The sequence below is a fragment of the Tamandua tetradactyla genome, chromosome 9 (genome assembly GCF_023851605.1).
Source record: "Tamandua tetradactyla isolate mTamTet1 chromosome 9, mTamTet1.pri, whole genome shotgun sequence".
NCBI lineage: Eukaryota > Metazoa > Chordata > Mammalia > Pilosa > Myrmecophagidae > Tamandua > Tamandua tetradactyla.
In genome coordinates this window covers 30,177,887-30,203,493 of record NC_135335.1, presented here as the reverse complement: position 1 = coordinate 30,203,493, position 25,607 = coordinate 30,177,887, and the positions used below count along the sequence as shown (strand labels likewise).

The 25,607-nt window shown below is 46.3% G+C and overlaps 1 protein-coding gene across 1 annotated transcript; it reads right to left on the bottom strand.

Annotated features, from left to right (window-relative positions):
- Nucleotides 1–2,153: 2,153 nt before the first annotated feature.
- On the bottom strand, nucleotides 2,154–21,984 carry MCM2 (minichromosome maintenance complex component 2). The gene is made up of 16 exons (XM_077116325.1): nucleotides 21,857–21,984; nucleotides 20,795–21,024; nucleotides 17,078–17,253; nucleotides 16,655–16,915; nucleotides 15,560–15,779; nucleotides 15,029–15,236; nucleotides 13,082–13,216; nucleotides 12,553–12,744; nucleotides 9,232–9,325; nucleotides 7,289–7,539; nucleotides 7,038–7,164; nucleotides 6,261–6,373; nucleotides 4,852–5,103; nucleotides 3,869–4,051; nucleotides 3,555–3,710; nucleotides 2,154–3,073 (listed from the first exon to the last, which is right to left on the bottom strand). Exons 1-16 carry the CDS (start codon nucleotides 21,860–21,862, stop codon nucleotides 2,963–2,965), a joined length of 2,715 nt encoding a protein of 904 aa, XP_076972440.1. The 5' UTR covers nucleotides 21,863–21,984; the 3' UTR covers nucleotides 2,154–2,962.
- Nucleotides 21,985–25,607: the final 3,623 nt, after the last annotated feature.

Genomic DNA, 25,607 nt, shown 5'->3' with positions numbered 1-25,607 from the left:
TGTATATATGTGAAGATTTGTCAATAAAAATATTTTAAAAATCAAAGTCACCGTCAGATAACATTTCACACCTACTAGAATGGCTACTATCTGAAAAATGGAAAATCACGAGTATTACAGATGGGGTGAAATAGGAACACTCATTCATTGTTGGTGGCAATGTGAAATGGTACAGGTGCTGTGAACAGTTTGGTGATTCCTCAGAAAACTAAGTATACAATTACCACATGACCCAGCAATTCCACTACTAGGTAGATACCCCCAAAGAATTGAAAGCAGGGACTCAGGCATTCGCACACTGATGTTCATAGTGGCATTAGTTACAACTGTCATTAAGATGGAAGCAACCGAAGTTGTCCATCAACCAATGAATGGATAAACAAAATGTGGTATATATGTTTATATACATATACACAATGGAATATTATTCAACTGTAAATAGGAATGGAGTTCTGAAACATGGCAACATAGATGAACCTGGAAGACACCAGTTTCATCCATGTCAAGTAATTCACACATGTAAGTATCTCACTGATATGAAATAATCAGAATGAGCAAATTCATAGTCAGAATGTAGAATACAGGTTATCAGAGGACAGGTTGGGGAGAGGGAATGGGAAATTGAGGCTTAAAACACAGAGGTCCTTTTTGGAATGATGGAGATATTTTGCAGACGGATAGTGATGGTAGCACAAGATTATGAATGTAATTAACAGCAGTAAAATTTGTGTATCTGAATGTGCTGAAAAGGGGAAATATTAGATTGTATGTATGGTAAAAGAATATAAAAAAATGAAAATCTATACAAATGGTAAGTATTAAGCTAAACCATGGACTATAGTTAATAGTATAATTATAAAAACGGGCTTTCATCAACTGTGACAAATGTGCCATATTGGTGCATGGTGTTAACGTAAGGGTATATGGGATGCTGCATTTTATGCATGATGGTTCTATAAACCCATAAACCAAAAAAAAAAAAAAAAGCTCCTAGTTTGCCCTGCTGAAATCTCCAGCTGTCTCAAGGTTCATCATCCGTGGTTTCTTTTTCTTCACTCCATCTCACTCATGACTGTATTTTGTTGTTTACCTGCAAAGTGTATCTAAAACAGGTCCACCTTTCTCCGTCCCCACTGGCATTAACCTAGCCTAGACCACCGTCTTCTGTAGACTCCGGCCACAGCCTTCTATTCTTTCATCCCTACCATTCACGGCGGCCACATAGCTCTTCCTCATGTACACTGAGTCCTGAAATTCTCCTTACAACCCACAACGGCTTTCTACCACAATTAGACTAAAGGTGGGACACTTTATAAACCCTGTGTGATCTGTTCCTGCCTAGCTCGGACCTTAATTCTTGCCACTCTATGCTTCACTGCTTCAGCCACACTCCCTCTTCCCTCGTGGTGCCTCCTCATTCCTCAGGTCTCACCTTGAAAAATTTCACCTCAAATAAGACCTCCCTCAAATAAGCCACACTCTGTACCACCAGTTCAGTTTCATGGTATTTAATAGCTCCTTTCATAGCTCTTCCTTCACAGCACACCTTACAGGTTTTTTTTTTCCTTTGCTGATTTAAATTCTACACTGACACACACAGACTTAAGCTTGGTGTTACACTCTCCAGAATTATCTGTGGAAGGAACTGAATGAAGGAGTCAGACATACTACTTATAATCATAGATCTGCAGGGCTTTCATATGAATGATACATCTTGGAAGGACCAGAAGGGAAAACTTGGTCCATAAGATGGAAGCTACATCTAAAAAGCTAAATCTAAAAAATTCTCAGTGCCTACCAATTCCCATGGCAGCTTGGGATTTCAAGGTAGAGGCTAGATAGCAATGTCAGCAATAATTTTAGCAGTATTCCATCATTGGGAGGTTGGGATAGATGAACTTAAAAGTAATTTCAAATGTACACATTGGCTCTGTGATTTCCGAGGTTCCTATTTAGATATTCTATGAGCAGCAATTACAAACTGGGTGCCCTAGGTAGATCATTTTAGCTTTCTTCACAAGAGCAAACAAAACAACCTCTTCTATCTGACCCACCTTCCACAGAAAAAGCCAAGGCAGAAGAGGGAAAGAACCCTCAAAGGAATTCCAGTTAAGCCTGGGGATATGACATAAATCAAAACTAAGACTAGCAGATAGCAGTGGTTAGATTTTATTTAACTTTATTAAAAATGAAAACTACAGAGATGATGCAATGTACAAACAAATAAGAGAACAGGGTAATGGTAACTGGGAGAAAACAGATTAAACCTAACAATGGTGACTGACAGCCATGGCTATCCAGAAATCCTCACTGCCCTATCCAACTCATGGAATCCCACCGACTTTACTGGGAACCAAGCCGTATCATTACAGAGCAAACAGACTGTATTGACAGGGTTGTGGTATCTTCTGTACATAGTCTATGTTTCCTCTGCTCACAACAGTTGAGAAACCTACAGGAAAGGGTTCCCCAAAAAGCCTATGAATCCCTTTAACTTGTCCTTAGGCCACGTTAACTCACACAACAAGGGCAATGGTTTTCCTAACATTCTCAGGTGCTCAGTCATAAGAAATGTCTCACCAGAGTACTTGGTACCTCTTATCAGGGGAATCCTGAACACGAGGATTGTGATGAAGTTATGCAAGCAGAGACAAAGCACTCACTGGTGATAAGGTTGCTGAGCAGGTGAAAAGAAATTCTGGTAAAGTATGCCCACACAAGAAGGTGAGAGAAGCAGAAAATGGAGCCAAAGACACAAATATCATTATTCCAAGTCGCGGCCTCAGCCCGGGAGTTCTGTGGGAGAATCCAGGTGGGTCTAACTCCACACCCCTGCCCGGCCCTACTTCCAAGTGCATCACTGATGTGCTCATGTGTCTCTAAAGCACAAAGTAAACTGAGCACTCATTTCCGACTTCCCACACCAGAATGCAGTGATAGTTCCTCTGGATGACTCTGGGCCTCAGAACTGCTGAAGGATCATTTTCCGCTTTAGGTCATGGCTGAACTTGTTCATCCTAAAGAGTTCACTGTCATAAAAAGCAGAGAGGTTGTGGATGTTGATCTGACGAGCCTAAAAATGATGAGAGGCCAAGTGAGTTGACAGTGATGGTAACAATGCCCAGCTTTTCTACAGAGCTTTGTGATTTCACTCGCGCACTTTCAAATACTTGTTCCTCGGAAGCAGGGCAAGAAGCTTGTTCTCAGCGGGGAAAATACAACAGGCACCAAGAGCTAGGTGCCTGGAGCCAGATGAAATGGGACCAAACCTTAGCCTTGCCAGTTTGTATTAACTTGGCCAAATTATGTGATGATTCGACGCCTGTTGCCTCCACTGGAAAATGGGATGGCAATAAAAGGAACGACTTCATTCAGTAGCTGTCAAGATGAAAAGTGCCTAGAATGGTACCCAGCACACGCTAGGCACCAAAGTCCCACAGCTGTTTCATCACAAGCAAGGGTTTGTTTCCACCACCGTGCTCGAGCCTCAGAGATGACTCTCACAACCTGCCAAGATCATGAATGGAGGCCCACCTCCCACTCCAGGTCCATACCTTGTCCACCAAGTCCTTCTCAGGTACTTCAATTGTGTCCTGCTGGGCCCCAAAGCGGTTGCGTTGATATGTCACCTGCTCCGCTACTAACTGCTTCAGTATGAAGAGCAACAGCTCATTGTTATCACGCCTGAATGAGAGGTAGCGGGCAAAAGTCTGCAAAAGAAAACCAACAATGCCCCTCACTACCAAGAGTCTGAAAGACAGTGTGGGATGGCCAGTTCTCTGCACCTGCTCAGAGCTGCCAGAACAGGGATGTCCCACCCACAGGCAGAGAAGCAAAACTTGGGATTCTAGCTGGAGCTCACACCCACCTTTCGCATGCTGCGCATGACACTAAACTTCTGGGTGTCGATGAAGCTCTCCAGCATCACACGGATGGCCATATTGACATCGTCTTCTATCACATAGTCCCGCAGGTGGATGCGAGCGTGGGCCTCTGCCATGCGGATCATGGACTCAATGTGCCGTACTGTGATGGGGATGCTGCCTGTCGCCTGCAGAGGAGGACATTCACATTATCTTCAGGTAGGAAAGAGAAGCGAGGAACATAAAGAAATAGCACTCAGCAGTGCCAACCAGGAAGGCTCACCTGACAATCCTACAGTAGAAGTTCTCAACTGCCCCAAAGGGTTCACTGTCATAAAAGATTAACTCAGACTTTCCATTCCTTCTCTGAATGTGCCTGGCTTCTCTCTTATGTCTGTACATGTCTGTTCCCACCAGTTCACTTGTTTACATCTCAGAATCACTGACATTTGTTGCCAGCTGTACCTGTTACTGTCATGCAACCAAAACACTGCATAACCAAGTGCAGTGTTAGAAAAGTTGCTATTACTATAAAAACCAAGTTAAATGCTTTGAAAAGGAACATTAAAAGGCCAAAAAAAAAAATTGCTGTTTAGCTGTAGGTTAAGATGTACAAGAATTCTACATTCTTATCTATAAGACTTCTGCATTCTAACTGCTTACAGGTTGTCTTTAAATTCTAACTCCACTACAGGTGAAGCAAAACTAGAACTCAAATCAGGTGTGTGAGGGAGCGTTACGCAAAATTTATGATAGGTAACCAAAAGACCTTGGCCCGGTACCAATAGAGACAAATGAATGTACATTTCCATTGCAGCTAAAACAAAATGGGTAATAGATAATTCTTGCTTTAGGACTTTTTGCATTAACTGCTCAACTACCAACCCCCAACTGCAAAGATAAGAAAACCATTATGCGTTCCTTCGCTACACAGACTAACTCCCCCCTCAGCCTCTCCCCTTCCAGACTCCATCCACGGGGCTCTCACCATGGACTCTTTCCGCAGGTCACTGTACATCTTCGCAACCTTGTCCTGGTCCATCTGGTTGAGCTTCGGGTGGACCCTCTCTTTAGCATAGATGATGTACTTTCTCAGAACCTCCTGAGGCAGGGGCTCCACGCCGTACGTGTTAGGCACAGCAGGCTCTGGGGTGCTGTCCCCAACATGCTGCTCCTCATCCTTATTGCTGGGGTGGTGTCGGACATGGCTGCCCACCACAAAGCGGGCCAGCATCTCATCCTAGGGAACAGCAGGAAGTCATGTTGTAAGGGTTACATCTCAGTGACCCGGACTGGATCAGTCAGTGAATTGAAAGAAAGGAAAAGCTATCTATGCTATGAGTTTAAGGTTCTCATAACCACTTCGATCCTACACCTACCATGTGCCAGGCACAGTGTTAGGCCCCAAGGACAAACTGGGAAACATGACCAAGCCCTCACAGAGCCTACTTCCTAGTGAGAGGAGAGAAGACAAAGACAGCTTTCAAAATTAATTACTGTGGGTAGGCTATGGTGGCTCAGCAGGGAGAGTTCTCACCTGCCATGCCAGAAACCAGGGTTCGATTCCTGGTGCCTGCCCATGCAAAAAAAATAGTAACAATAATAATTACTATACAGAAATAACAGGTGATAAGGGAAACAGGGCAGTGAGACACAGGGACTCAAGAGACTACTCTAGTTAAAATTGTCAAAGAAAGTCTCTCTCTTAAAGAGCCACCTGAGCTGGAAGGAGGATGAGAGAGAGAAGAACATTGCAGAGAGAAGAAACACCAAGTTTAAAGCTTCAAGGCTTGGCATTTTGAACAGAACGAAGGCTGGTGCAGGGCATAAGGGAACACAAAGTAGTTACAGATAAAGTTGGAGACAGGCATGGGACAGATCACAGAAGGCCTTGCAGACCAGAGGGAGGACTTTCAACTGTACTCTAATTACAGTGAAAAGCCACTAGCAGGTTGTTAAGGAGTGGCAAGACCTGATTTATGCCTTCAAAAGACAGTAAACGGCTTAAATGGGCATGAGTGTGGAAGACAGGAAACCCATTACCAGATGGCTGTAGTACTTCAGGTAAGAGAGAGAAGGGTGGACCTAGGTTGCAGCAGAGAAATAAAGTGATTAGATTCAGGAAATAATATGGAAGTAGGACCATCAGGACTTGATGGAAGATTATGAAGGGTCAAGGGCTGGGCAGGGGTGCTGATGAAGGAAAAAGGACTCAAGGATGACTTCTAGATATGAAGGGACTAAGGGAACAAGACAACACAGGACACTGTTGGTCTGGGCTGTGCCTCCCTCACAGCCTCTCTGCACCCACAGTCCTTGCACACTACACAGTTCCAAGCCTCACTTAAGGTCCCCAGAACTTATGGCCTGGAACCCCTGGAAAAAGGAGCTACGTACCTGGACTGGATCCACCGTATCCCTCACCACACACAGGATGTCAAAGCGGGAAATGATGGGTTCTGTGAGGTCCACGTTTTCTGAGAAGGTCAGTGAAGGGTCATAGCGCCCTCCTGTAACACAAAAGTCTCTCTACATCAGAGATCAACGGTGCTCCCCACCAGCTTCTCTCTTCCTAACCTTCGGCAAGTTATTTCCAACCCCAAGGAGCTTCAATGACAGAAGGGATAAGGAAATTGGAAGAGGAAAAGAGACATGCTAGATATACTACACCTACTACTCATTAGATATTCTGGACAGAACAATGACAAGTGCTTTCCCCCTGGCAATTGCCCAAAATAGTCTTTAAGCAGAAAGCTAAATAGCTACCCAAGGAGGAAAAATCAAGAATAAGATGTATGATAGCACCTTGGCTCTCTAAATCACTTTCTGGCTAAGATCAAAAACCAACTCTATCCTGGCTTAGATAATGCACTGAAATTTTCCTGCCATGTTTAAAAAAAGAAAAAACAAAAAACCACACTCTGAGAACATAGCTCAAAAAACACCTAGGTGTCACCCAGACCTACTTCTATTTTTTCTCCGTCAAAAAATGCAGTAGACAGGAACATTTTCTTTTGAACAATTACTATCTCAGATTTGCATTCAGGAACTCCCCACCTCTGGTAACTGGAACAGGAGGCTTTCGTGAGTTCCTGATTCATGAAGGTGGGATTTTTGGTTCTTCTCCCCCTGTGGCAGGCCCCAAGCCCCTCTGCCCGTGGAGAGCCTGTATACCTATGGGGTTGGCAGCAGCAATGACAGTGCAGCGAGCCTGCAGGGAGGTGACAATTCCGGCCTTTGAGATGGAGATGCTCTGTTGTTCCATAGCCTCGTGGATGCTGGTTCTGTCCTGGTCATTCATCTGCAAGAGATTCAGGGACTGATTCTTGCTCCTATCATTGTCTCAGTTCCCAGACTTCCTTCCCCATGTGAGAGTGAAGTAGATGCTCTCTGCATCCCATCGATTTGGTGGCCCAAAGACCTACCTTGTCAAATTCATCAATTAGACACACTCCTCGGTCAGCTAGCACCAGGGCACCAGCCTCTAAGGTCCACTCCCTGCTGACAGGATGCCGCTGCACATATGCCGTAAGGCCCACTGCTGAAGCCCCCTGGCCAGTGGTAAAGATGGCTCGGCTAGACACCTTCTCAATGTATTTGAGGAACTGAGACTTAGCTGTGCCAGGATCTCCACACAGCAGCACGTTGATATCACCTCGCACCTTGTGCTTACCACCTGGAGGAGAGAGATGGAAGTCAGGGGATGGGAAAGGAGGGGAGGGGTAGAGGAGGTAGCTGCATCACTGCCACCAATTTTCAACCTGTTTTATGGCAAACGGATACTGTCTAAACGGGATGTAACACCCTGTGACCAAGCATCTCACTGCTGAGCAAGGAGTTACCCCAGAGAGACACTTTCACAGGTATACACAGAAACGGGGATAAAAATGTCTACTGCAAACACAGAATAGCTAAATAAACTGTTATGCAGAATGTTATTTTAATTAAAAGAATGAAATTGCTCTATATGCTTGTGCTAGTCTGAAGCTATTATGTACTCCAGAAGAGTCATGTTCTTTCCCTAACCCAATCTTTGTGGGGGCAGCCATGTTCTATAGCCCAGATTCAACATTGTAGGGTGGAATCTCTTGATTAGGTAATTTCCATGGAGATGTGACACACCCAATTGTGGGTGTGATCTTTTGATTAGAGGGAGATGTGACTCCGTCCATTCACGGTGGGTTTTCATTACTTTACTGGAGTCCGTTAAAAGGGGAAACATCTTGGAGAAAGCTCAGAAGAGACACAGATACAGATATTTGGAAATGCAGAAGTCCCAGGAGATGCCAAGAGCTGAGAGAGTCAACAAAAGCTAAACAGGAACCAGAAGTGACACAGACACAGATGTTCAGAGATGCTTGGAGTGCTGACAAAGCAGATACTTAGACATGGACACCTGGAGATGCAGAGCCCAGCAAACACTGCCATGTGCCTTCCCATGAGATGCTAAGCAATCTAGAAGCCAGAAGGATCCAGAGGGGCTGAGAACATTTGAAACCAGAAGCTGGGAGAGGATGCAGGCACCAGCCACATGCCTTCTCATGTGACAGACATGGGACTTTCTTTGGAGTCAAGGTTATCTTTCTCTGGATGCCTTCGTTTGAACATTTTTATGGCCTTAGAACTGTAAACCTGTAACTTAATAAATCCCCTTAATAAAAGCCAACCCATTTCTGGTCTACTGCATTCTGACAGCATTCATAAACTAAAACAATGTACTAACATGAAAAGATGTCAGACACACTAGTAAATGGAAAAAATGGTGGATAATATATGTATACAAACATAAAGGGAAAACTTTTTAAATATAAATATGTGCATGTATGTCATGAAGAACAGAATGTTTTCTATAGAAATACATGTGTAAGCATATATGTTAATGCCCATATACAGGTCTGAAGTATACACACCAAACTGGTAAGAGATAATACCTACAAGGTGGGGGCCTGGGGTTGGAAATGGTGGTCAGTGATGCCTTCAGCCTTATCACAGACTTCTTATAGAAAGGATGTAATAGAAATAGAAAAATCCATGAATTGTTTTTGTAGTTAAAATTTAGTATTTCAAAAGACAAAAAGTAGGACAAAGAAAAGCAAAGAAGAATTTGCTCAAATCACAAAGGAAAACATTTGTGGAGGAGGCGGCGACAGACACTGGAACCTAGGCACCCGGGATGCCCATCGAATCATAACTCTGTGGCTCTTCCCCACTATGGTGACTAGTCCTCAAGCATCTTACCATTCTCCCCAAATGCCCACACTTTCAACACAGTCCAGCCTAGTCCATCACACAGAAGGCTGGCTCTCAGAGAAACCTACAAAACACCCTGCGGAGAATGGGAGGGGGGCTGGTACCCTCCATGACTCACCTGGGTTTTTGGGCTCCCCTCCGAACAGAGCCAGGGCCAGGCCTCTCTTGATGTCTTCGTGCCCATAGATGGAAGGGGCAATACTGGCAAAGATCTGACAAGAGGGAAGGAGAGCCAGTGGGCATTGGAATCTCTGTTCTCAAGGCCTAGCGAACTTGACATCCAAGAGAAGTATACTTTGCTTGGATGTCAAGTTCTTCTATCCAAAAGCTGGCAAGCTCTGGCCTGGGATGATGCTCTGGGACGAGCAGCTCTTCCTGAGCACTAGTGAACTTCAGAGCTGAGAGGAATTTTGGCCCAACCCCTCTATTTTGCCACTTTTCAAAGAACTTTTCCAAGACACAGCCCAAGAGCAGAAGTGAGTCCAGAATCAGGCCTGTGAGTGCAATACGTGGGGAGAGCACAGGCTTTGACCATAGGAAGCCAGGGCTTATGGTCCTGCCTTAGCCATTCCTGGCTGTCACCTTTCTGAGCCTCGATTCCCTTCTATGTGAAAGGGACAAAGTAATAGCCAGCTCACCGAAATGTGTGAGTTCTAGATGAAAACACTTATTCAAGTCCCTAGCTCAAGGCACGGGAAGGAGAAACATGGCAAATCTCTGAGATGCAGCCAGAGGAAGTCAAGTAGTTTCAACTGATGAGTCACTGACATGTTTTTCCATTTCAATGTGTGTTTTCTTGTCCCTGTTCCAGTCACTGGTAAAGATGTTCACCCTACAGTAGATTAAACATCAGGCTGTCATCATGCCATTACAGATTGACCTTCCCCATTAGCATTCAGCCTTCATTTCTCCAAGTGAGATCAAGGAACCTCAAACATCATCCTCTCCAACTGGAGTGGGGCACTGTCTAAAGATGAAGAGAAGTAACTGGCATTGAGCACTAAGTACCATACAGAAAGCAGACAGGAAGACAAGGAAAGGAGAAAAGCTTTCACGGTAGGAAAAACAGCAGGTATTAAGGTACAGAAGTGTGGCAGAGTTTATGTTTGGGCCACTACAAATAGCTCAGGAAGTCTGGGGCACAGAGATACATACGGGGACTGCCTTGTCAAATGCTTCGTCAGTCTAGGCATGCTGCATCTACTTCATTCTGATCTTCGCCCAATCCCCTCAGTCACGAGTGTGATGAGGTAAGTGGCTAAAAATCGCCACAAGAGGTAAGCGTTAGGAAGTGTCATCACGGCACACATTGACGTGTTGGGCACTTGTGCAGAGAAGCTGCTGCACAAAAAGACGCAGACGGCCCAGCTGCTTAGGGGCGGCCAGAACCCAACCATCCCTAAAGAAACTGCCCAAACACTCCTTCAAGATTCTGAAAAAGTGCCTTTGTATCAGCATTAATTTTCCTCTGTAGGTGATAAGGGTAGAAGAATGGAAAGCAGAGACCCTTTGGTCATAGCTTTCTTTCCCCATATGATTGCTTTCACAGCACTTAAAACTGTATATCATCCTGTCCACTTGTTTTTTTATTGTTGGGAATCACAGTAAAATATCAGCTCCACGAGGGACTCACCCCTGCCATACCCCAGAACTTAGTCCTAAAAGGTATTTAAAAAATATGTGTTGGCGGAACTGAAATTCTTGTCCTCCCAAGGCTGGAGGAAATGCTAAGAAACATGGACCAAACAATCTCCAACTATAGAGCTGGAGATGAAATGGCACTAGTTCTCCCAAGCATTTCCACAGCCTTTCTAAATGATGACAAATACGTAAAAATAAAATGAAAATCCCCATACCACTTTGGTCACACAGTTACTGTATCTGAAATCTATAAATACTGTATACTAATTTTCTGATTTATCTCAACAATGGAAAGAATCAGGATTTATGGGAGCAAGAACAAACACACTGAAAATTAGTTTTCTGGGGCAAGAACTCAGACAAATCCTGCATGCAAAGTCAACCTTTGTTGAGCCTGCAAGCATCAGTTGCTTAATTTCTATGTCTGATAAAGCAGTGGCCTCTCACGTGAACACAAACAGCAGATTACTGATAAAAGGGAGTTGAGACATAAACCTGTTCTGCCTACTTTGAAAAGATGCCTCAAGAGGCAGAGAAAGGAACAGAGAAGACCCTACACATGCAGGACTATTAAATGGCAACACAGAAATGAGTTAAGAATCTGGCAAGTGAGTACAAAGGTGGAGGGGGAACAAAGAAGGGACAATAACAGCTATGCTAAAGAGGAATGAGGAACAAAGAGGCTGCACGTGCTTCAAGGGATGGTTGATTTGAAGAACAGAAAAAATTAGCTCGTCTGCAGCCTGGATGCAGCTTTGTCCTTATTCAATCTTTCATTCATTCAAATATTTCACAAGTGTCTCCTCCGCCAGGCTCTGGAGACAGAGGTGAACAAGTCAGAATTGGACCCTGCTCTCAGGGAATTTACATACTGTGAAAGGAAATGATATAACCTATGTTTTTTTTTAAAAAAGAGTCAGGTGAGACCTGAAATATACGTTGCCCTGATGACCCGATTCTACATGAACAGAAGAGTAGGAGCAAAACTGAACTACTCTGCATTAGAAACTCAACAGAAAGTTAAGAGTTTGGGAAAAAGGAAAAAGAGGGAAGATGGGAGGGAAGGAGAGGTAGGAGAAAGAGAGAAAGAGAGAAGAGAACTGTGAGTTTAAGAATAACACTTAGTAACCTGGGCAGTTGGAGCCTGAGTGACAGAAATGGCAGAGGATTTTATAAATAGAAATGTAACAATGTATCTTCAATGTAAATCCTCATCTCCCCATCCTTCAGTTAAAACTCTACTTTTTTTTTTTTAAACTTCATTAAGGTGGCCTTTTTACTGGGGAAATTATTGTTGGTAGGTGCTTGACACAAGTGAAGACTACCCATGTTAGACATGAGTCATTCCTACTGTTTCACCTCCATTTCAATTTCAAGCTTGTGCTTGACATGTTTTGATGAAAGAGAAGGAGACTCTTCTCTTATTTAATCCTCCCCCTGTCCTAAGCAGCTTCTTTTCTCCTTGTCTTAGAGGCTCAGAGAAAGATAATCCAAGTTATCAAATTACCTAGCAAGAAGTGGCAGAGCTAGAGCTGGAGCTGTCAATCCCTGATGCTCAAGTTCATGCTCTTTTCCCTACAGCACAGTGTCTCCCCATCAAGGCAATTTAATGAGCTGCATGCTGGGATATTAAAAGAATAAGAAAGAAAGCAGGGAATCAAGACTGAGGTACCCGAGGCAGGCTGGTGAGCCAACTGAGGTTTGGGCAGCTAGCCCTGGGGTGCCCATAACATCCCAGAGAGCTTCTCTCGCCCTCTCCTCACAGGAGCTCAGGGTCCCAGCCCAGGGTTCCACTTGCCTTCTCCCCAATCTGCTGATCCTTGGAGAGGCTGGTGATCATCTTCACATCCTCATCAGTCAGCTCCCCCACTGCGACCTTATTGTCCTTCTTAGCCACGTGATTGGCCAAGATGACAGTGGCAAAGACAGGGAAGCCATTGGCCGTGTTGAGCGAGCCATCGTAGTTGTTGTGGTAGATGCCAGTCAACTCCTAGGGAGAGGGAAGAGGGAAGTGGCCAGAGGCTCTAACCACGAGGCTAAAAAGAGGAGCCAGACCCTACCTCCATATTTGCTTTACCCAATTTCTCCTACTCCACGTTCTCCATACTAGAGAGCAACCAACATGAGTAACTAAGGAAAACTACCTCCAAACTCCATACACCACTGGCCAATCCACTTATGAGGAAAAGTCTTTGCCCCCGTCATTCAAGAACTGAACCAATCCCCAAAATCCCCTTAGTTCTAACAATCCAATCCCCCAGCCACAACTACTCTGGCCAGTCTCCTAGAAAACTCGGGTCCTTCCTGGTCTGCTCGTAGCCACTTACTATCTCGTCTCCCGGCTTGCAGCTGTCCACCAGATCGGCAAGGAGAATGGCGTCCTTGGAGCGGGGCAGCCGGCCGGCTGCCACTTTGCCAGGACTCTCCTGAATTCGAATGCGCTGGTAGTTCTGATAGATAGTCTGCACAAGACAAGGTAGACAATTATACTTTTTCGGGGGGGGGGGGGGGCAAAGATAGTCTGTGCAGTCACCCTCTGAACTTTTCAAAGCACTGACTGATTATGCCACCTGAGGAGGGAGAACAAGCAGTATTACTTCCACTTGCCAACAAGGAATAGAGAACCAAAGACTATGACACAGCAAACCAGTGGGTAGTCCCCACTGCTATCCTTTTGGCATGCCTTCTTACTACTAGATAGCCAACAGGCACCAATGAAGCATCTATTATATACAGAAAGCTGAGCACTTAAGATTATGAACGTTGGAGCCAGACTGCCTAAGCTCAAATCCCAGCTCTATCAAACTGCCTAATCTCAGACAACTGACTTCACCTGTCTTCTCTGGAGAATGGGAGTGATATTGTAACTACAATTTTGCAGGGAGGATGAAATTGAGTAATATATACAAAGCACTTAAATCAATGCCTGACAAATGGCAAATTACAATGAGCATCAGCTCTCATTAAGTATGAAGGGCTGGCACTGTGCCATGCAAGTTAATGTTCATTATTTTGTTTATGGTCTACAAAAGAGACAATGTGATACAGCAGTTAAAAGTATACACTCTGGGAAAAAATACATATATATACACTCTGGGTCAAAGGCCAGAGTTCTAATCCTTTCAGCTACTTCCTGACTGGGTGACCTCTTACACTTACTACTCTAAACACCAGTTTCTTCTACCTGCAAAAAAACAGACTCAAGAACAGTTATCTGCCTTACAAAGGTGTGATGAAAGTTACATGATATACCCATCACTTGTTCCATGGAAATTATTCAATAAATTTTAGCTATAATAATAATCCCCTAAAGGTAGTTTCTCAGACTCCCCAGAAGCAGAGCCTTAAAAACAGGACTTCTGCATTAAAAAACTGACTGAGCAGCCTATGAAGGCAAAACCTATAAAGGAGTAAGGGAAGCGAGACATGGCAAGAGGAGAGGCTGGGCTGAGGTGTGGGCTCGGCTGATGTTCAGCCTTGAGGCTACAGACAAGGAGGCCCAGGACCTTTATATCAGTCAGTCACTAGCTGTGAGCTGCTAAGTGCCAATCCCCCAGAAGCTTGCTGGCAAAGGTGGCTCCAACTCAGGCAGTCTGCAGAAACAGAAAGCTGTGAGGACATGGCAGCTGACATTCAGGGCAGCAAGGCAGTACAGAGTACCTGGGCATCTATTTACAGTATTACAATCTTCTCCATACTCATCTCCATTTTACATATGAGGATGTCTAAACACAAAGGTCTCAGGGCCACGTTTATAGTCTTAGTCTTAGAGCACAGAGGGGCTTTAGGCAAGTTCTCTTAAATAAGCAGAGTGTAAAGTGCATATAATAATCTAGGGGTCCCTAACAAAAGGCCCATAGGAGCCAAGCAGGCACCAGAATTGAGCCTAGAGCCCCGGCTAGGTGCTGCTGAGGTGCCCTGGATGGGTGGTGGCACTGTGGCCAGCTGCCAAGCACAAGCCCAGTCACAGAAGGTGTCCAGGGAAGAAGCAGTCCAGACTGTGCCAGGTGTTCCAGTTTTGAAGGAGAAGCCAGAAGCCTGGACATTTTAAAGAGGTAAGCTGGATTTTTCAACACTGGCTCCAACTCTTGAGAACACTGTGCGGACCAAACTAAACACAAGGGCCAGACTGACATGCGTCTTCACCAATTCCATCCTGCTTAACACAGTGGCCTGTGCTTGTCTCCCAAAGGGCATAAGAGCCAGGCCCTGCCTCTCTGGGATCCCCTGCAACAGGAAGGACAGCCAGGAGAAGCGGGCATGTGCTCTCTCACCTCCTCCATGTTGACTTCGAAGGGGCCCGCCGACTGGCACTCAGGACAGGACCCTGGCTTCACCTCCTGGTTCTGAGACTGACAGAAAGGACCCAGGACGAAGCTGCACTTGTTGCAGTTGTATTTGACCATGCTGAGCTGCGGTAGGACGCCTGTGCAGCTGGTCACCACCCCACTGGTGCGGATCAGCTGGTTCAGGTGTAGCTGTCTGCAGAGAAAGGGGGAGGCAGAGGCCTGGACCCATGTCCTCCTGTCAGGGCTCCACGTGAGGATACACCAACATCAGATCCCGAGAAAGTGGGGCATGGCTTGCCCCCCACCCCCAACCCAACAAGCTGGACTAACCAAATCCCTCCCATGACAGACCTGATCCAACCTAGAATAAATCCCAAGACAAGGGCTATGGTTGGCTATACCCCACCCTGCCCACACCCGGTGCCACTCTCCATTGAAGCTCTCAGGAATGACGGCTGAACCACAATGCTGTGGTTCATTTCAGCCCACCCAGGACCTCTTTGTCCTTGCCCCCACCTCAGCGAGCGCAGCTCCTCCACCAGCGGCAGATGGGAAATGCGGACGTGGATGTGGCTGGCAATGCGGTCGTACTTGGGGTACATGGCCAACACGACCTCCAAGGCAGCCTCGTCAAAGATCTGCAGCAGCTCAGCTGGTGCCTCTGGCAGGAAGTAGGCCAGGACATGCTCCCTGGCAGCCAGGTCCTCATAGTTCACCACGAGGCTCTCACGGTTCTCTGCAGGGGGGCATAGAGGGAGCAAAGACCAGGCATCAGGCCTGGGGCTGGGGCCAGAGGAACAAGATTCCTCTTGCTACGATATCTAGGAAAGACAGAAGGCCCACTAACCCACAGCCTCGACTGAGTAGAAAAACCCAGCTCTTAACTTCTCAGTCTGCCACATTCTGGCTACTGGACCCTGATAAGTCACATACCATACCCTGAGCCTCAGTTTCCCACTCTGTGAAATGGGGATCTCACACAGCTTACAAAAGCATTAGGGAGTAAAGTGAAATAACATACAGAGGGACCACTGCACTAGAGGCTGCTAACTCAAACTGCCTACAGGGGCCAGGAAGGTATAAAGAAACTGCCAAATACAAGACAAAAAAGAACAGAGGGGACTGTAGAGAACCAAGACCTACATACTCTCCCCGCTTTTTTTTTTGGCATGGTCAGGCTCCAGGAATCGAACCTGGGTCTCTGGCATGGCAGGCAAGAATTCTGCCACTGAGTCACCGTTGCACCGCCCCACATACCCCCTTTTAACATTCATCACTGTCACATAAAAATCAGAGTCCAGCATTGTGACTTACAATGAAAGCTGTCATCCTGATTTTTATATAAAATCTGCCACTTTTTAGGTACAAAAACACACTTCTAAGAGCCAGACGTGGTCTCCAGGCAGTTGGCTAGGAGTCCTAAGGGCAGACACTTAGCCCTTTGTGTATTTATCTAAAGGTCAGAAGTCGTAGGCTTCAGCTCCCAGCCTATGGCTAGCTACAGCTAAGTAACTTACTATTCCCCGCACTTCACTTCTCTAGTAAATGAGGCTTTTCAAGGACAAAAGGAACACACTTCCTGCAAAAGGATCATGGCAGGGCAGGCGGCACCTTTGCACATGTCACTGATGCGCTCCTTAAAGACGTTGTGGCCGTGGCCGTCCACGTGGGTGCGCAGGAAGTTCTTGAATCGGTGGTGGATCTCCAGCCGGGGGCCGGCCATGCTCACCCACTCGCGCACAGAGTGGCCCTTCAGGTCCTCCAGGTTCTCGATGCTCTCGATCATCTCTTCGTCCTCCTCGCCGTCCTCCGTGGCCCGCTCCACCTGGCGGCGTTTCCGGGTAGGGCGCTCCTCGTCTTCCTCATCACTGTCTGGGGAAGCAAAGAAAACCGGAGTGGAGAGTTCTTCCCGGCACCGCCTCAGCCTCCCATCCCCTCGCTCCCCACCCAGAGGCTCGCTGCCTCCCAACCACTGGTTTTGGAAGTCAGCACCAGCCGGGCCCCACCCCTCGGGGTGTAGGTGCTTGCACCTACCGTACAGGAGCCCACGGCGCATGCGGCCCAGGCCACGGCCAGCCTCCCGGTCGCGCTGCCGCATGACCCGCTCTGCCTCTGCCCTCTGGCTGGCAGTCAGCTCCTCGACATCCTCATCATCCAGTGCCAAGCCCTCAGTCTCGTAGGTGTCCAGCTCGGGGATGGCCCGGTAATCCCTGAGAAAGAGCCAGAGAGGTCGTGGTTAGCACTCGAACAACTCCATCCAGGAACTGGGCCTGCTCCAGAAGGCTCCAGATCACCAGGCTAGGCTGAATGCGAACGGCTGAAAAAGGGAACTTAAAAAATAAATAAATAAACAAAAAGGAATTGGGGAAGATGCCTCCAGGTAGCTATCCCAACTCTCCCCACAGGAATTCTCCCTGTATGTCTCTGACAACGCTATCACCAAACAACCTGACGTCCTGGAAGGTTACCTATTTGTACTGGCTTGAAAGGATGTATGCACCCCAGAGAAGCCATGTTTTAATCCTAATCCCATTTTGTAAAGGCAGCCGTTTCTTCTATTCTCTATTCAGTACTGTATGTTTGAAACTGTAATTAGATCATCCCCCTGGGGATGACTCAAGAGTGGTTGTTAAACTGGATTAGCTGAAGGTGTATCTCCATCCATTTGGGTGGGTCTTGATTAGTTTCTGGAGTCCTATAAAAGAAGAAACCGTTTGGAGAATAAGAGATTCAGAGAGAGCAGAGAAGAACGACACAGCCATGAGAAGCAGACAGCCCACAAGCCAGTGACCTTTGGAGATGAAGAAGCAAAACGCCTCCCGGGGAGCTTCATGAAACAGGAAGCCAGGAGAAGAAGTTAGCAGATGATGCCATGTTTGCCACGTGCCCTTCCAGGTGAGTCAGAAACCCTGACCGAGTTCACCATGCGTCTTTCCACTTGGGAGAAACCCTGAACTTCATCAGCCTTCTTGAATCAAGGTATCTTTCCCTGGATGCCTGTGACTAGACATTGCTATAGACTTGTTTAATTGGGACATTTTCTCGGCCTTAGAACTGTAAACTAGCAACTTATTAAATTCCACTTTTAAAAGCCATTCCGTTTCTGGTATATTGCATTTCGGCAGCTAGCAAACTAGAACACTATTTATCAACAGCAAAACCAGCCTCTCTGAAACATCCACCCACTGTCTGAACCCTCTGTAGCTACTACAAGACCTTCATGATCATCTTTCAGATATCTGAAGGGAAATAATGCCTTAACAAGGAACTCACTGATAGCAATTACTGCTTTCCTTCCAACAATTCTGGGAAGCAGACAATATCACACTATCCAAAAGATGTGGGAAAGTGAGGCTTCAGAAGGTGACATGATTTCTGCCAATGGTCACGTGGAAAACCACAAACTGTTTTACTGATATCACGCTACCTCCTGACAAACAATACTCTAGAACTCTCCCCCTTTTCAGGTAAGTGGTCACTGCTAAACTGATACTATTTTTGAGTAAATTCTGTCAAACTACCCTCTGAGAACAAACAATCCCATGCTGCTGATGCCAGAAAAAGAACCCATAGCCAGGTAAACGTCTGGGCTGTTATGGTTGAGGAGTGTGAAACATCCGTAAGGAAAAGATATCTATCTGACCCTTTTCAAGGATTTTAAGTCATGCGAAATTGAAAAAAATGTTTTTTGATAAATCAGACTTCAACCAAAATATAAAACTTTTGCACTTCAAATGATACCATAAGGAAATGAAAAGATAAGCCACAGTTTGAGGAGAAAATCTGTCAAACCACATATCTGATAAAGGACTTGTATCCAGATTATGTAAAAACAAATAATAAACCCCCACAATGCTGTCAACTCAGGTAAAAAACAGGCAAAAGATCTGAAAGAATATTTCTCCAAAGACATACAAATGGCCAATAAGCAAATGAAAGGGCACTCAACATCATTAGTCACTAGGGAAATGCAAATCAAAAGTGGTATGAAACTTCACTTCATACCCACCAGGAGGTTAGAATCAAAAAGAAAATAACAAGTGTTAGGAAAGGGTGTTGAAGACCGGAGCCCTCATATACTGCTTATGGGATTGCTAAATGGTGCAGCTTCTTTGGAAAACAGTCCGGCAGTTCCTCAAAAGCTTAAACGGAGTTACCGTCTGATCCAGGGATATAGCCAAGAGGTATATAGCCAAGAGGAATGAAAACACATGTTCAGAGGAAGACTCAAAGGCAAACAGCCATAGCACCATTATTCATTAACAGTTAAAAAAAAAAAAAAGAAAACAGAAACAACCCCAATGGCCATCAACTGATCAATGGATAAACTAAATATGGTATATCCACCCCCAAAAATAAATATATAAAAAGAAATGAAGTACCAACACACGCTACTAAATAATGATGAACCTTGAAAATTACACTAAGTGAAAGAAGCCAGTCACAAAAGACCACATTATTATATGATTCTATTTATATGAAATGTGCCAAACTAGCAAATCTCTATGGGACAGAAAGTAGATTAGTGGTTGCCTAGAGTAGGGGTGGGGGATTAACTGTAAAAAAGGCACAGGGATTTCATTGGGATGATGGAAAAATGTTTTAACTGGATTGTGGTGGTGGTCGCACAACTTAGCATGGAACTCAACATTTACAACGGTGAATTTTATATTACACCTCAATAAAGTTGTTTCAAACACACACACACCCAAAACCTAACTCAACGGCAGCCAGCTTAGATGCCTCTATCCTGAGGCTCCCTACAATGTCTCTCACTCTCCATGAAACATGGAAAGAGAAACAAAGAGAAAGGCCAGGAGAGAGAAGGCTGGGGAGGGGCATCCTGCCTGAAAACTCCATAGCCTACAACAGGGAAGCCACCCATATTGTATATCCTGTCCCTAGGTCCAGGAGATTTCTCCAAAGAGTCTTTATTCCTTCCTATAGGCTGGCTAGGGCTGAACACATACTTGTGTAAGGTTCTACGGGAAGTCTTTAAAGGAAAAACCCTATATGGCCAAGGTACCTATGAAAATCCCTTAAATGGCTCATAAAGAGTAGCATTCACCTTTTGTGCCATGGCCCGTATAGCAGTCTCACATCCACTAAGTTTGGGACCCCCAAAGTGAGGGTAAAGATAGGCACAAAAGGAGAATTCACATGAGGCTCCTGAGCAACCACACAATTCTAAAGATACTAAAGTATCTACCAAATCCAAGCAGTGAATACAGGCTAGGAGTAGAGATCTAACCTTCTCACTTGCAGCGCTTACTCCACCATGTCTTAATATTAAGTCTCAATGACCTTTAATACATGTTTATTCTTATGAGGGTTATATGAGATAATAAATGTGAAGGTATATAACTCACATCTTGGTAGAGTAGGCCCAATAAACGTTTGCTAGAACAAAGCTAAGTCTTGATTAACTGGACCCACATCACACCGCTTCTTTGAAAAGCAGCAGAGAAACACGTGGCTGCCCACTTACTAAATTGGCACCTCCTGCTGTGGCCCTTCTGCATTCCCCATGACCTCATGGAGTTGGGGCTTACTGAGGCCTTAGGGTCTAGCCTTTCTGAGTTAAATGGACCTCTTTTGGGGTTCCATGAATCTGTCTAGTTTCCCCCTAGACCCTAGATCGAGCTGTGCGCAAGGGCAAAGAAGGATTTTAATTGATGCTAGAAAGGTTGCCAGGCACACAATAGGCTTTCTGCAAACAAAGCAATCTGTTGAGTCCAAGGTCTCAGATACCTCTCCATGCCATCTCCGATAAGCTCCTCTCCATCCTCTTCTTCTTCCAGGGGCCCCTCTGTGCCTAGTAACCCCTCGGACTCGTCTTCAAACGGAGGAAGGTCCCGGCCAGGGCTGGAAGTCAGGGCATCTGTGCGACGGGAGCTTCGGCCAGGGCTGGAGGTAAGAGGATCAGCATTTCTCCGACGCTGGGCTGGGCTGGATGCCACTGTGAAGGATTCAGATGACTCCTGCAAGAAAAGCTGCTGCTGTTAAAAACTGGTGAGATGAGGGCTGACACAGCCTCCCTTCTGTCTTAAGGGGTGACCTTCCCCTCCCATCTGATCTCCAACCAATCTCTCCCTTCACCAGTCCTGATGACCCTGTCCTCAAACACACCAAGCCCCCTGCCAGTCTTAGGACCTTGGTACTTCCTATTCCCTCTGTCTGCAGGGCTCTCCCCTGATCTCAAGAAGCCACTGGCTTCTCAACATCCAGGACCCAGCTCAGATACTGCTTACCTGAGAAATCACTCGTGCTATGCCATTTGTTTATTTGCCCTGGTATAGTCTGTTTTCACCTTTTTTAAGCATGCATCCGACCCATTTGGGCCCCCACAAAGTGCCAGGCTACAACAGCAACCCAAATATACCAGGTCTGGAATTCACAGACTGACGGGGACGGGCAATAAAACAGTACAACACAATTAGTCTGGCGTCTGCCCAAGACCAGGCAGGGAGATGGCGCCCAGTAAGCATGCGCAGGCGGAGTAAAGGATAGGACACGAGCCAGCCGGGCTCGGCTTCGGGAGCCTAGATTGCTGCGAAGGAAAAGGACAGTTGCGGGGCCCCCTTGCTTTTCACACCGCGGAAAAGGGGAGGAAAAGAGAGAAGCGGGTTCCCAAGCTCTGCCCGGACCACCGGAACTCGCCGGGGCCGTGAAGCGGGGCGGGAGCAGGGCGCGCGCCTGAGGACTAGACAAGCCACGCACGTCTACACTCCGCCCGGCACAGCCCGTACAAACGTGCAGCCTGCGCGGGGAGTGCCCGCCCCACCCCACGCCGCCGCGCCCGGGCCAGCTCACCGCCATCGCGACGCCGTGCTCCTTCCCGCTCCTCAGGCAGCCGCCGAATTTCGCGCGAAAAGTGACTCACGTGACCCACCCGAGCCCGGGAAGCGTCGGGAGTAATGAACACAGCGTCGTGACGCCGACTTCCGTCCCGCCGGCGCGCGCGAGGGGCGGGCCAGCGAATCCGGCTCCGCCCACGCCGGCCTGCGGGCCCCGCCTCCAGAGGGCGCAGCCAAGTGTGCCCACTCGCAGCGGTTTAGCCCCTGGTTTTGGATGTGGGTGAACTGGAGCCTTGGTCAAGTTCTGGCTGTTTTATAGAAGAGGCACTTGGGGTCTGAGTGGCTGATCCCTTCAACAGAGCTTGTTTATATGGCCTACTGACTGTTTTAGTAGAGGACAACTTCTCTGAGAGCTCTAAGGCCCAGTATTTAAAGCACAGAAAAGATCCCTGGCATTGTAGGAAGCGGCATCTAGTAGATCTGTCCTCCACAAAGGGAGTAAAGATGCAGGAAGGATGTTCCAAGTAGAAAAGAATGTTATGTGCAGAGACATAAGCCTGAGACAGCGTGAAAACTTGGGATGCTCAGGAAGAGACAAGATTTGAGATTAGAGCGCACAATTTACAAAAGTAAGTGTTGCCTAGGGAATGTGAATCTTATCCTGAGGGCAATGGAGAGCCACAAAAGAGCAAGGTGAGACAGAAGCGAGCTTTAGGAAACCCCCCTCAGGCTAATACAGGGTGGAGATGGACACGACCAGACGGAAGGGTGGCAAATGAGGGAGGAAGCTGCTCCAGTTTATTCCTCCAGTTACAGGCAACTCTTGGCTAAGGCACTTCACTTGGTGAGCAGAGGCAGGGCTTGGATTTCAGCGGCCTTGGCCAGGTGCTCTGTGCTGTGTACAAGCTCCTCTAGATGGGACCTAGGCCCAGGGTAGGGGCAGGAGACATGGTGAGGACAGGAAACATCTAAGAGGTGTTTAAAAGATGCTAAAGGACAGCCAAAGGGAGAGATCCAAGATCGCACCAGGATTCTGGCCTAGGAGACTAGGAGGATGAGGCTCAATCTCTGAGATGGGGAACACGGGAGGAAGACAAGCTAATTGGGGAAGTGAGGTTGGGGATGCGGGCAGCAGATTAATTTGTTTTCTGGCTGTGTTCCACATGGGTTCTGAGTGGAAGCCACTGGATATTCAGGTCTGGGAATCAGGAGACGGGATAAAGCTATAGAGGGCTTGGGACTGATTGCATAATCCAGAGAATGAGTGCAGTGAGGAGAGAAGAAGGCCTAAGACTGGGCCTTCTTCAAGAAGCCCCAACCGTTAATAGATACTGCTTTCATTTCCTAGGCTGCTTAAAGCAGATACCATGAAATGGGTTGGCTTAAATGATAAGAATCTATTAGTTTACAGATTTTGAGGCCAAGAAAGTGCCCAAATCAAACCATCATCAAGTCAATGCTTTCTTCCTGGAGACCAGTTGCCAGGAATCCTTGGCTGAACCACGGCAAGGCATATGGTGGCATCTGCTGGTCTCTCCCTTCTCTTCTATGTTTTGTTGATTTCAGCTTGTTGCTTCTATGGCTTTCTCTTTCTCTCTCTGCATTAATTCCATTTATAAAGGACTCCAGTAGTAGGATTAAGATCCATCCTGAATGAAGTGGGCCACACCTTAACTGAAATAGCCTGATCAAAAGACCCTACTTTTACAATGGCTTCACACCCGGAGGATTGGACTAGATTTAAGTGTATATTTTTCTGGGGTATCTACAGCTTTAAACCTTGACGGACACCAACAAAGGATGCTGGGAAGGAATTGCCAAAGGAATGCTGAGGGAAAAACTAGAGAAGAGATAGTGGATGGGATTGTTTTAGTTATCTATTGCTGTGTAACAGATTATCCCCAAATTTAGCAGCTCAAGACAATTAACATTTGTTATCCCAAGATTCCGTGGATTGGGGATCTGGGTATGACTTAACTGTGTACCTCTGACTTGATGTTTCTCACCAGGCTACAGTCAAGATACTGCCTGGAGCTGCTGTCTCATCTGAAGGCTCAGCTGGGGGAGGATTCACTTCCTAGCTCACCCACATGACAGGATTCATTTCCCTGTAGGGTATTGAAGTGAGGGCCTCCGCTCCACACTGGCCATTGGGTGGGGCCTCCCTTGTTTCCTTGCCATGAGGCCTCTCCATGGTGCAGCTCATGACATGACAATTGCACAGAGGCCAGGTCATGGCTAAAGGGCTAGGACTTTAATTCTACAGGTATCAGAAAGTTATCAGAAAAATTTGGCAGGCGTGTGGCAGGGTTAAAATTGCATTTAAGAAGAATCACTTTGGCTGGCAATGGGATATGAATGGGTAGTGGAGGAGCCTAGAGGCTAGTGTTGTCTTCATTCATATAGACAGAATGCTGCCTAAGCCAGAGTGGGGACAGTTGGGGATGGGGTTATGGCTGAGACTGTTGACTGCCTACAGAATTAGTTATGCTATTCTGAGAGGACCAAAAGTATAGTGGTTTTGGAGATAAGAGATGTCTATTTCATTCTCCTGTATCAAGTCAGATGGAGATGGACCTGGTAGGTGGGTGGCTCTCCTGCACTTCATTCAGCAACCCATTGTCACACCATTCTCATGTCTCATTCACATTGCTGCAGGCACATCAGCATTCCAGCTCTGAAAAGGGAAAGGCCTGAAGACCAGGACACTCAATTTTCTTTAAACTCAATTTTCTTTAATAAGAACAACAAGTGATTACATTATTTCCACTCCTGATCCATTTGTGAGTATTTAGCCAATGACCCTCTCTAACAGTGAGGGAGGCTGGGCAATGTAGCATCTAACTGGCTGGTTATGTGCTTAACTTTACCTCTTCTAGGATGGAAGGCAGCAGAAGGGTGTGGTGCAAAACCAGGAATCTCCTCCACCCTTATCTGAATGCCATCCCTTCTTCCTAGTCACCAGAATCTGATTTTACTTGGGCAGCTCTGGGGGATAAATTAGGGTTGGCCTAAGCCTCTCACGTCAGAAAGTCTTCCTCCTTATTACAGCCTTTTCCACTGAGGGGGAAAACATTTACAGAAACCTCCAGCCAGCTCCCACTTAGGTCACATTGCCAGCACTGCAATATGAACCCACTGTAGATAACCCCTGCCAAACGAAGAGACAATTTCCTATGCCTACCCCACTTGCTTCTTTCTCAGGGTTCAGCTGCTCTAATGTGAAGATATATGCTGACACCTGTACAGCCCTCCTGTCACTAATGAGCAGAGAGTCACCAATACACTGAAGATGGGTGTATTAGTTTGCAAGCAGCTGGAATACAATATACCAGAAATGGATGGCTTTTGTTCTAGTTTGCTAGCTGCTGGAATGCAATATATCAGAAACAGAATGGTATTTAAAAGGGGGAATTTAATCAGATGCTAGTTTACAGTTCTAAAGCCGAGAAAATGTCCCAATTAAAACAAGTCTGTAGAAATGTGCAATCAAAGGCATCCAAGGAAAGATACCTTGGTTCAAGAAGGCTGATGAAGTTCAGGGTTTCTCAAGTGAGAAGGCACATGGCAAACACAGTCAGGCTTCTCTCTCAGCTGGAAGGGCACATGGCGAACACAGCATCATCTGCTAACTTCTCCTGGCTTCCTGTTTCATGAAGCTCTCTGGGAGGCATTTTCCTTCTTCATCTCCAAAGGTCGCTGGCTGGTGGACTCTGCTTCTCGTGGCTATGTCATTCTGCTCGCTCTGAATCTTTTTCATTTTCCAA

Coding starts and splice junctions, on each gene's coding strand:
- MCM2 (XM_077116325.1), bottom strand. Junction 12,745..13,081: donor GCAAGCCGGGAGACGAGATA/GTAAGTGGCTAC, acceptor CCCTCTCCCTAG/GAGTTGACTGGCATCTACCA. Junction 7,165..7,288: donor TAATTGATGAATTTGACAAG/GTAGGTCTTTGG, acceptor AATCTCTTGCAG/ATGAATGACCAGGACAGAAC.